This window comes from Hylobates moloch, unplaced genomic scaffold (genome assembly GCF_009828535.3).
Source record: "Hylobates moloch isolate HMO894 unplaced genomic scaffold, HMol_V3 SCAFFOLD_15, whole genome shotgun sequence".
Classification (NCBI taxonomy): Eukaryota; Metazoa; Chordata; class Mammalia; order Primates; family Hylobatidae; genus Hylobates; species Hylobates moloch.
In genome coordinates this window covers 81,716,739-81,729,130 of record NW_026652290.1, presented here as the reverse complement: position 1 = coordinate 81,729,130, position 12,392 = coordinate 81,716,739, and the positions used below count along the sequence as shown (strand labels likewise).

At 44.5% G+C, this 12,392-nt stretch overlaps 1 protein-coding gene across 4 annotated transcripts in view; it reads right to left on the bottom strand.

The window, feature by feature from the left end:
- The window catches only part of THADA (THADA armadillo repeat containing), a 359,204-nt gene that overhangs the window by 58,096 nt on the left and 288,716 nt on the right, over positions 1–12,392 (bottom strand). For all 4 annotated transcript variants that reach the window (XM_032177807.2, XM_032177809.2, XM_058428959.1 and 1 more), the window contains 3 exons: positions 5,405–5,784; positions 4,675–4,793; positions 4,271–4,343 (listed from right to left, as the gene is read on the bottom strand). In XM_032177807.2, coding sequence (XP_032033698.1) covers positions 4,271–4,343; positions 4,675–4,793; positions 5,405–5,784 — 572 coding nt within the window. The remainder of the gene's footprint in view (positions 1–4,270; positions 4,344–4,674; positions 4,794–5,404; positions 5,785–12,392) is intronic.

Below are 12,392 nucleotides of genomic sequence, written 5' to 3'. Positions count from 1 at the left end.
GCCTCAGCCTTCCGAGTAGCTGAGAGTACAGGTGTGTGCCACCACACCTGGCTAATTTTTGTATTTAGCAAAATTAGACAGGGTTTCCCCATGTTGGTCAGGCTGGTCTCAAACTCCTGGCCTCAAGTGATCCGCCTGCCTCGGCCTCCCAAAGTGCTGGCATTACAGGCATGAGCCACTGCTCCCGGCCTTCCTTTAGTCCTTTCGGATGCAAATCAGGTTATGAGAACACTGGCATACATTTGGTCTGGTAAAGACCAAACTTGTGGGGAAAGACTGTCCAGCAAATAACAACTTGTCACCAATAACCAGATGCCCCTCCTATAGTAACAGAACCCCAGATTTTTGGCGGGCCCATGGGCACCCAGCTAGAGACTACATGTCCCAGTCTCTCTTGCATTTGGGAGTAACAGGTGATTAAGTTCTGAAGACTGAGATGACACTAGAAGTAGTATCTATGCACTTTCAAGTCATGCCTTAGGAAATGCCCATGATCTTTACTTCCTGGGTTTCCCCTTCCTGCTGGCTAAACAAGGACAAGATGGTGGAAGCTGGAGCAATCAGGTGGGGCCCTAAGATAGAATCTACGTGTTTAGGACAGCAGAACAACAAAGTATGAGAACCTGGTGACTCAACACTGTCAAGCTACTTTGGCTTTGGACTGTTTCTATCTGATTTAAGCTGCTGTATTTATGAGTTTCTGTTACAACATTTAAAATAGAATCACAGGCCGGGCGCAGTGGCTCATGGCTATAATCCCAGCACTTTGGGAGGCCAAGGCAGGTGGATCACCTGAGGTCAGGCGTTCAGGACCAGCCAGGCCAACATGGTGGAACCCTGTCTCTACTAATATACAAAAATTAGCTGGACATGGTGGTGCACCCCTGTAATCCCAGCTACTCACGAGGCTGAGGCATGGGAATTGCTTGAAGCCAGGGGGCGGAGGTTGCAGTGAGCCAAGATCACGCCACTGCACTCCAGCCTGGGAGACAGAATGAGACTCCATCTCTAAATAAATAAATAAAGCAGCATCTAACACTATTGTTTAAACAAAGCAGTGTTGTTTTTATTTTTTAGAAAACTAGATTCTCAGTTAATCACAAAGGCTAAAAGATACAAATGAACATCCAGATGAAGAGACAGATACACAGGGAGAGGTCCAGAAGGATCCCAAGCACAGGACTTCCTTTCCCTATGGACCTTTGGGGTGTGCCACTCTCCTGGCACATGAGCGCATCTTGTTCACCACCCAGAAGCTCTCTGAACTTTTCATTCTTCAGGGTTTTTAAGGAAGCTTCATTGCAACAGCATGATTGATTAAATCATTGGACATTGCTGATCAACTCAACCTTCAATTCCTTGTTTTTAATAGTAACAGTTTTACTGAGATACAGTTTACATACCATAGAATTCACTCATTTAAAGTGGCCAATGCAGTGAACTCTGGTATACTTACAGATATGTGCAATCACCACCACAGTCAATTTCAGAACATTTTCATCACCACAAAGAGAAACTCTGCACCCTTTATCTATCACTTCCCTATCCTCCCATCTCCCCAGCCCTGACTAAGCACTAATCTACTTTCTGTCTCTATCAATTTGCCAATTCTGGGCATTTCCTGTAAATGGAAATTTCCTATAAATGGAATCAGATAATATGTAGTCTTTTACGACTATGTTCTTTTACTTAGCATAATGTTTTCAAGGTTCACCCATGCTGTAGGATGTATCTGTACTTCACTCATTTTTGTGGCCAAATAATATTCCATTGTACGGATACACTATATTTTGCTTACTCATTCATTAGCTGATAAACATCTGGATTGTTTTCATCATTTAAACTCTGTTCTTTCACTTTTTCTAGAACAGGGACTGTTGTTCCAGATGTACTTTACTTCTCCTATCAACTGAACCTCTTTAAATGTTCAAAATGTAACTAATGATTCCTTTGATCATCTATGGGCATCTATGCAACTAACATGATGAGTATTTTAGACCTTGAGGAAGATGCTAATTCCCAACGCACCAAGAAACTCATGTTTCCCCAGGAGCGTCTTTTATTTATTTCTTTACAGTTCTGTTAGTTTTTTTCTCCCTGGAAAACTCCCAATTTTCATTAAATATCACTTTATTCGTGTACTGGACATAACAACTGGTTAAAAACAGCTTTGGATAAGAATAATGCCTTGGCAGGCTTGTTAGGCTGCCTGGTGATTTCTGTCTTAAAACTTGGTGTGTTTTTTTGTTTGTTTGCTTTTTTTCAGACGGAGTCTTGCTCTGTTGCCCAGGCTGGAGTACAGTGAGACAATCTCGGCTCACTGCAACCTCCACCTCCTGGGTTCAAGCGATCCTCCTGCCTCAGCTTCCTGAGCAGCTGGGATTACAGGCGCGTACCACCACACCTGGCTAATTTTTGTAATTTTTAGTAGAGCTGGGGTTTTGCCATGTTGGCCAGGCTGGTCTCAAACTCCTGACCTCAAGGTGATCCGCCCCCCTTGGCCTCCCAAAGTGCTGGGATTACACGCTTGAGCTACCGTGCCCGGCCCTGGTGGTTTTTTTGTTGTTGTTGTTGTTGAGACAGAGTCTTGCTCTGTTGCTCAGGCTGGAGTGCAGTGGCATGATCTCAGATCACTGCAATCTCCGCCTCTCGGGTTCAGCCTCCTGAGTAGCTGGGATTACAGGTGCCCACCACCACACCCGTCTAATTTTTGTATTTCTTGGTAGAGATGGAGTTTCACTGTTGGTCAGGCTAGTCTCGAATTCCTGACCTTAGGTGATCTGCCTGCCTCGGCCTCCCAAAGTGCTGGGATTACAGGCGTGAGCCACCATGTCTGGCCGATTTTTTTTTCTCCCCCACTCCTGGGCTATAGTTTTTAGCAAATCATCTCCATTCCTGTACTCCCTCCACCCCACCTGACTTTTTTGGGGGCTTTTTTAGCTCCTAGTGACTTCCTACATTTGGATCCCTGGCTTGCCTTTGAATGACAGATCTAAGGAAATTGGACCTGCTTGTTAATTCTTACCCTTGGTTTTATCTCTGCCCAGCCTCATGCTCTCTGAACTTCATGGTCTCCTCTATGAAGTCTTCCTCAGCCTCTGAACTCTCACTCCCTCCTCTGGGTTCCCATGGCCCTGGCACATCTTGCTACTAGAGCATTTAATGTAATTATCTAATGTTCTCTTTCTCTCATTAGACTATAGCTCTAGTCTCTGTTCATCTCTGTATCTTCAGTACCTACACAGCAGTGCTAGGTTTATTGTAAGGGCTCAGGGTCCACAATGTTATGCCACCACCATCAGTGTGGCTGTGTGGAATCTGGATCTTCCAGTAATTTTCCTGTGGTATTGGCTGCCTTCTACTCGTGATTCTGTGAGGGTGCTATCTTTCTTGTATGCACCTAAGTAGCGTGTATTTGTCTTAAGACATCTTCCCAGGAAGCTGTTTTTCTTACTTTCATTCTACTTCACTACCAAAGGACATGTAAAACAGGTGGAGCGCATCTGGACCTCCATCCAGAGCCAGCTGGGCCATGTTCTGGGGGAATATTTAAGCCTTAGCGATGTATTTGCATACTTAGTTCACTAGGTTGCAATCCTAAATATTTTTGGAATTGACATGCTTATTCCTCTTTAAATAAAGAGTCCAGCTAGAGAAATGGGGAAAAAACAAGGGGTTTGGGCATTGCGTTTTGGGAGGAAGGTTCTGTTACCCCTATGAACTCTAATTTAAAAAATGCCTAAAACAGGCTGGGCGCAGTGGCCCACATCTGTAATCTCAGCACTTTGGGAAGCCGAGGCGGGTGGATCACCTGAGGTCAGGAGTTCGAGACTAGCCTGGCCAACATGGTGAAACCCCGCCTCTACTAAAAATACAAAAAATTAGCCGGGCGTGCTGGCACACGCCTGTGATCCCAGCTACTCAGGAGGCTGAGGCAGGAGAAGAATCGCTTGAACCCGGGAGGCAAAGGTAGCAGTGAGCCGAGATCGTGCCACTGTACTCCAGCCTGGGCAACAAGAGCAAAACTCCATCTCAAAAAAAAAAAAAAAAAAAAAAAAAAAAAGCCTAAAACAAGAGAAAAGAAAGGTGGCGTCCAAAGTCTTTTCAAGTTATACTCAAATTGAAAAACCAGCACGAACAATATTTCTGTAGATGTTACATACACATATCACAGGGGTCCTGCCTGCTGAGACTGTTCACTTTTACTGACATCTGAGTAAATGAGAACACAAAATCCTAGGTCCCGGAACAAGATCAGAACCAGCCTTACCTCCACACATGTCTGCATGTGGTGGGAAATGACTTTGGAAGCAAGTCTCAGAGCTACGCTCTGAATTTCAGATCTAGAAAAATAAACAAAAAAACAACACAAAATTACAATCAGACATATTTCATACACTGGTTTTTGCAGATAGTCTGGAATCCATGCAGAGGTGAACACTGAAAATCTCTACCTCCTAGTTACAAAAATGCCTCTGGAAGCAATTACCTTTTGGTTATTAATGCAAATCACTGACATCATTCTATTGCTTGAGTTTAGAATTCTTAGGCTGAGGCTTAGAATGAAATACAGGACCTGAGACCTGAGGGCAGGATTGTGTGCAAGTTCATTACATAATGACTGATGGGACCATACATCTTACCAAGGTTTCACAGGAGGTATTGGGGGCAAACCTTTCATTGGAAGCAATATCCATCGTCCAGATCAAGAACTCCTTTGGGGTCAGATGGACACAGTGCTCCGTCTGGGGAAGCCACTCACCAGGGTCCATGCAGTGAAGAATTTTCAGTATCTGTGTAAGCCAAATCCGCACACAAGAAAGAGAAATAAATACTCAGGGAGCTATCTCTAGATGTTCCATGATAATCAATTGTAACAACAAGAGGTCTATCTTTCAAAAGGCTCCCACTGACTTCTTATTTCCCCCATAATATCTTTGGGAGACTGAGGCAGGGTGATGCAATGACTAACCAGAGGACTTCTGGTGACTTGGGATGGGAGCCAGATGCCCTGATTTTAGACCAGTGCCCTTTCCTTTTGATTATGCCTCCCAGGTGGCCATCTGCCCTGAAATAGCCATGTCAGTAAAGACTACCTCTGACACACTCTACAGTGAATTTTTAATGATCTGTTTCCTAAACATCCCAAAGTGGTTTGCTCTGTCTTTGGTTAATCTCTGCCATCAATACCCCTATCATCAAAAGCTTTTCTTGGTGCCCTTCTAGGTATGACGCCATGCCAACCACCATAAAAAGGGAGTCCTTATCCACTGGCTGCCGAATCTACTTCCTATTGCCCCTGGAGAGCCCAAACCCAATCTTGCCTTCATGATCCTACCATTCCAGTGGCTCACAAAAGAATGTGGGGAGTGGAAAGGGCCAGTCAGTACACTGGAGACTTTACCTTGCAGAAGCATTCTGGGTGATTTTCCTTCATGGCCAACAATAAGAACTTCTCTCCCATGTTGCACAGCAAGGGTGGCAGGCCCTTCTCTCCAAGTCCAGAGGCTGCTGCTAAGAACTTTTCCAAGAGGGCTTCCAGTGTCAGTGAGCGCACTTCAGGGAAGGCAGATTCTAACAGCTGAGAGAAAGAGATGGGGACATCCCTCTCCCGCTCTCCACTCTTGGCTGCCGCGGCCCACACTGCAGCAATGGCTAGTCTGGTGAGGCTCTGGAGGTACTGGGGCAGGCCTGGCGCCTTGAAGGCACAAGGGAATCCCGTTATCAGCTCTGATCCTGAGATAATCCCTCTGACTTCCTCCCAGAAGCCAAGACTCTCCAGAACTAAGAAGCAAAAAAAGCAAAAGGGAAAGAGATAATCACTTTAAATTTCCACAAAAGGACATGAAAGAATGAAGACTGAATCCACTGCGTGAGGCCATCAGATGTCTGCCATAAGCAGATTTCAAACACTGTCATAAGTGAGTGGCCCTCTAAGGTTCAGACTTCTAGTTCACAACAATTTCCATTTAGGTAATGTATAATTTTTCCAACAGGGGCACAAAGGCATTACTATTAGAAAATGCGTTCCTGGCACCCCTCCTCAACATTCAATAAATATGAACTCAGTGACCTCTTATCACTGAGCCTCAAAGCTGACCAGGAGAAGAGGACATCCAGTATAAACTTCCTTCAGGGGCTAAGCTCCCCTCTGTAACACCCCTTCCCAGAAGCTCTTGGTTGAACCCTACAGTACCCTGGAGCTCATGAGACAGCTTATTCCATTGTTAGTAGATCTAATTGTCAAAAAGTTCTTTTTGTGTTTCTACTCAGTGGCCTAATGCTACATTTTGAGGCTCCCAATGACAGCTCTTTAGGCATTTGATTACAATTCTTGTGTCCCCTCTGTCTTCTCCAGATGAAACATTCCTACTTCCTTCCTCAAATAATGGGGTCACCATCTGTCATTATTCTAGCTGCTTTCCTGTGGACATGCCTCACCCTCTCTTAAAGGATGGCCCATAGGCTGGATCACAAATCTCCTGCATGGTTTGACCCACAGGACTATTACTTTCTCTGTTTTGAACTGGAGTTGCATCACACTGTTGACTCATATGGAGCACAAAGTCAACTGAAACCACAGCCCTTCTTTTTTGACATGGTCTACTGATGGTTGTGAGTCATCTTTCTCCCACTTTGTACTCAGTACTTAGGCCGAGATGCGTTTTCTTTGTTTGTTTATTTTAAGCCCAAGTATAACCCTGTTAAATTTTATCTTCCTGTTAAGTTTTATGGTCTGCCTTTCATTTGCCGAGATCTTTTCATATTCTCAGTTCTGATTTAAAAAATAAAAAAACCAAAAACTTATTGCCTACTTACTATGTGCTAGGAGCTAAATAAGATCACTGCCCTTAAGGAGTTTATAGTCAGTCTAGTTTGAGAAACAGAAATGCATGAACATATAATTCCAATATAGTGGTACAAATGATAACCTAGGTCTCAAAGAGGAAGACAGGTGACAATGTGTTAGGACCACCAAAGGCAGGGGAACCAGCTGAGCAAAGGCTCAATGAAGGCATGAAACAGAATGGACCATGTGGCGAACTACAGGCCATCCCATAACACTGGAGCATAAAATTTGAGGTGGGAAAGGGCAGGAGATGAGGCTAGGGAAGAAATGTGGCTAGAGTACAGAAAGCCTACTAGACAATGTGAAGCAGCTAGTTCTGTATGCAAGGGAATGTCACTGAGGAGTTATTTTAAGCAATAAGGTCAGGGGCCCATTTTCACTGAAGTGCTCTTATCGTTGAGGGAGCAATATTAGAGGCAGGGAGACCAGTTACAACACTACTGCACCGTAGTCCAGGAGAGAAATAAATGACGATGGCCTAAAGTTCAGAAGGAATCAGGAGAACGTGGGTTTAAGAAACGCTGAAGGTCTGAAGCCAAGGTGATCATTTAAAAAGGCAAAAAAGAAAGAAAAAAAACTACTGAAGGGATAAAACTGGCAGGACTAGGGAACGAGGGTGCGGACTAGGGGAGGAGTCTTGGGTACCTCCCAGCACCCAGTTCTTCACACATGTTCATCATCTAATAGAAATTGGGTAAACCAGCCGGGTGTGATGGCTCATGCCTGTAATCCCAACATTTTGGGAGCCCAAGGTGGGAGGACTGCTTGAGCCCAGGAGTTTGAGACTAGCCTGGACAACACTGTGAAAATCTATTTCTACAAAAAATAAAAAGTCAGCTGGGTGGGGGATCACTTGAGCCCAGGAGGCTGAGGATGCAGTGAGCCACGATGCTGACACTGCACTCCAGCCTGGACAACAAAGTGAGACCCTATCTCAAAAACGCATACAAAGTAGTTGGCAAACTTCAATTTCACAGGAATGCCTAAATGCCCCAAATCAAATAATTACTAAAAATGTGGGCAAGGTGGAGGGTGGAGGCCTTTGGTGAGCAGGCTCCCTGCTGGCCCTTGCCTCAAATGCTCTTCCAGGCTCTCACCAATTCATTAACTAGCCCTCTTTGGTTTGAGTCATCCCCCAGTTATGAATCCTCTTAATTGTATCATTCTGTCCATGAAGTTTTATCTACAAGAACTTGGGGCAGACTTCACCAAATGCCTTGCCAAAATTTAGATATTATATTCATAGCATTCTCTGATGAACTCTGACAATTGTACCCAAGATGTTAACAAGTTTATCCTGGATTGGCTTACCAGACAGCATTTAAGTGATACGCATTTATAGCTAATAAAACACCGTTTTTATTTATCATCTCATTATAACTCAGAGAACTCTGCTGACTTCTAAATAACTAACATAAACATAATGCAAATGTAAAACATTAAGGTAACAGAAAAATTTATTTGAACATGAAAATTTGCATAGACTTGCAATAATTTGAGATTTAAAAATATAGAGTAATTATGTAACACATCAAATTATTTCAAAGTCTGTCACAGGGGGCAAAACGGGGACTGGACTTGGGGTCCAATATGATGGGACTCCAGGGAGGCCACTATCTGGGGTTGCAGACAAACCTCTACTGCTTTTTTTTTTTTTTTGAGATGGAGTCTTGCTCTGTTGCCCAGGCAGGAGTGCAGTGGTGCGACCTCGGCTCACTGCAACCTCTACCTCCAGGGTTCAAGTGATTTTCCTGCCTCAGCCTCCTGAGTAGCTGGGATTACAGGAGCGTGCCACCACGCCTGGCTAATTTTTGTATTTTTAGTAGAGACAGGGTTTTGCCATGCTGGACAGGCTCGTTTCGAACTCCTGAGCTCGTGATCCGCTCTCCTCAGCCTCCCAAAGTGCTGGGATTACAGGTGTGAGCCACCGTGCCCGGCCACACCTCTACTCTTAACTCAGGCACTGCAGAATTCCCAGCTCACCAGGAGGCATCTTTTTATTTTTTTTATTTTTTTAGAGACAGAATCTCCCTCTGTCACCCAGGCTGGAGTGCAGTGACACGATCTTGGCTCACTTCAACCTTTGTGTCCCTGGTTCAAGTGATTCTCCTGTCTCAGCCTCCAGAGTAGCTGGAAATACAGGCACACACCACCACACCCAGCTAATTTTTGTATTTTTAGTAGAGACAGGGTTTCACCATGTTGCCCAGGTTGGTCTCAAACTCCTGACCTCAGGTGATCTGCCCGCCTCGGCCTCCCAAAGTGCTGGGATTACAGGTGTGAGCCACTAAGCCCTGCCAGGCAGTATCTTTATAAAGCAGTGGGGGAAACCCCGGGCAGCTGGGATCTTCAACCTCTGTGTCATCTCTGTTTCAATGTCTAAAATCAAATCTCATAACAATTTAATAATAAGAAGAGCACAGTACTATGATCTCCAGGTACCATTTCCCTATCCTTCCTACCCACTGCTGCTAGAGGACAACATTACATTCAAAAGGAATTTCGTTTGTTTGGCACAGTCAGAAATATGGCTCAGAAATCTGCTCTTAAAATTGTAATTAACAGGAAGAACTATCTGGGCTGTTGTGGATATAGTCCAGGCTGAGTGTAAGTATAGTCTGCTGGACTTGAGAGTTGGACACCCAGACCCATTTGCCTGGTCTGGGGCCTTAAGAAGGGATGATATCACCAGGAAGCCAGGGAATGAAGGCACTACCCCAAAGAAGAAGGAGATGGGGAGCAAGCATGCTGATGAGGGGAATGAAGGGAGACATTCCTTTGGGACTTCTTGACCTACACTGCCTGTGACTTGGGTATTAACTCTGTAAGTATTTCCTGAGCATATACAGGTTGAGCATCTCTAACCTGAAAATCTGAAATCCAAAACGCTCTAAGATCAGAAACTTTTTTACGTGTTGAAATGGTGCCACAAGTGGAAAATTCCACACCTGACCTAATGCAGTCAACACACAGATGCAGTTTATTCAGTGTCCCCAGGGGAAAAATAAAATCACCTTCCGGTTATGTGTATAAGGTATGTACGAAACATAAATGAATTCTGTGTTTAGACTTGGGTTCCATCCCCAAGATATCTCATCATGTATGCAAATATTTAAAAAAAAAACCCAAAGCTGAAATCTGAAACATATTTGGTCCCAAGCATTTTGGATAAAGGATGCTTAACTGCATTAGGTACTTTGGGAGATACAGAGATGCAGAGCTGAGAAAGAAAAAGATCTGCTTCAAAGCGCTTTAAGACCAATGGGAGGACAAATAACAAGTACACAATAACAACTATAAAAATCTAGCCGGGTGCAGTGGCTCACGCCTGTAATCCCAGCACTTTGGGAGGCCGAGGTGGGCAGATCACCTGAGGTCAGGAGTTTGAGACCAACCTCGCCAACATGGTGAAACCCCATCTCTACCAAAAAAATACAAAAATTAGCTGGGAGTGATGGTGGGCGCCTGTAATCCCAGCTACTCGGGAGGCTGAGGGAGGAGAATTGCTTGAACCCAAGAGGTGGAGTTTGCAGTGAGCCAAGATAGGGCTGCTGCACTCCAGCCTGAGCAACAGAAGAGACTCTGTCTCAAAAACAACAACAATAACAAAAACCTATAAAAATCACAAAATGTTTAGTGTCCTAAAATTGTTACTAACAAAAGCTGAAATTTGGGCTGGGCACGGTGGCTCATGCCTGTAATCCCAGCACTTTGGGAGGCCAAGGTGGGCAGATCACCCAAGGTCAGGAGCTTGAGACCAGCCTGACCAACATGGAGAAACTCCGTCTCTACTAAAAATACAAAAATTAGCCAGGCGTGGTGGTGCATGCCTGTAATCCCAGCTACTCAGGAGGCTGAGGCAGGAGAACTGCTTGAACCTGTGAGGCGGAGGTAGCAGTGAGCCGAGATTGTGCCATTGTACTACAGCCTGTACAAGAAGAGCAAAACTCTGTCTCAAGGCAAAAAAAAAAAAAAAAAAAAAAAAGCTGACATTTGTTGAGTATTTACGTGTCATGTACTATTCTGTAATTATAAACTATTACATACCCATGATTTAATGCTACGAATAAAAATTACTTCTATTTTATTTATTTATTTTTTTGAGACAGAGTCTCTGTCACCCAGGCTGGAGTGCAGTGGCACCATCTCGGCTCACTGCAACCTCCGCCTCCCAGGTTCAAGCAATTCTCCTGCCTCAGCCTCCCAAAGTGTTGGGATTACAGGCGTGAGCCACTGTGCCAGGCCAAAAATTACTTTTAGAATTGACACTTGTTGATATTATTCTGAGCACCTAGACAAGATTTAACTCTTTAATGAGGTAGGCTCTATTATTATTATTATTATTCCCATTTTACAGATGAGGAAACAGAGAGGTTAAGTTACTTGCTCAAGGTCACTAAGGAAAAGGTAGGTAAAGAGAATACACTCTAAAGCCATAAGAAAGACCAAAATGAATGCAATGGCACTGATAATCTACTGGAAGAAATGTTTGAAAAAGGGCTTTCAAGAGGGAACACAATTTAAGGTGGGCCCTGAGGCTGCACAGGTGCCTTCCTGGGAGAGGAGAAGAAAGGGCAAACGTGCCAGGGAGAGTTAGGAGAGAACAGACACAGAGAGACTTTTAAATAAGTTTGCTGAATTAATGTGTCAACAGAGGAGCAGCAAGAGAGGTTAGATCTAGAGCCAAAAGGGAGAAAATTATCAAGTGACATTCATTTAGGCACTTTCTCCAAACTGCTGCTTGGAAAAAATATTCTGTTTGTGCAGCAACTCTGACTCAAGGAGATGCCCTGAAGGGCTTGTGAAAACACGGACTGCTGCCTCGACCTCACCCCAGAGTTTCTGATTCTGGAGGTCCTGGGATGGGGCTGATGATTTGCATTTTCAACAAGCTCACAGGTGAAGCTGCTGCTGCTGATCCAGGTATTTTAAAAACCACTGCCCTCAAGTGAAGGTAATGACTAACGATATTAAAACCACACATGCCTGAATCCCATTCTTGTAGATTCTGATTCAGTTGGTTTCAAGTTGGGCGCAGACAGCTGTAATCTTAAGAACTGGCAGGTAATTCTGCTCTGCACCCCAGCTGAGAACCACACTCCTCGGGGCCACTTTCACGCGGGTTGGCAGGGTTTATGGGTGGGTAGGGCACTGGAGTTCCACGCAGAGCACGGCTGATTCCAGTGCAGGACTTCACAGTAGTGAAGAACTAGAAAATTCACCATGCCCCAATTTCTCTTTCAAATAAAAACACCAAAGGAGAGAAAATAACCAAGAATTCAAAAGAACGAATATGCACTATAAATGTTCCTGGCAGGAAGGCCGGCCAGCTGGCCAGACCTTCAGCAATGTAAACACTGGCTTGCTGTGTGCAGGTTCTGTTCTAGGTCTAGATGTAGAAGTGAATTAGACCCGGCTTTGCTCTCATGGAGCTCCAACTGGGTGGGGACCACAGGAACCATATTCCCCTATTCCATCTTAGTACCCAGAGTGAGAGGGTCTCTAGGTGGAACAGAAGGTTGGAGGCAGGAATGTCCAATAT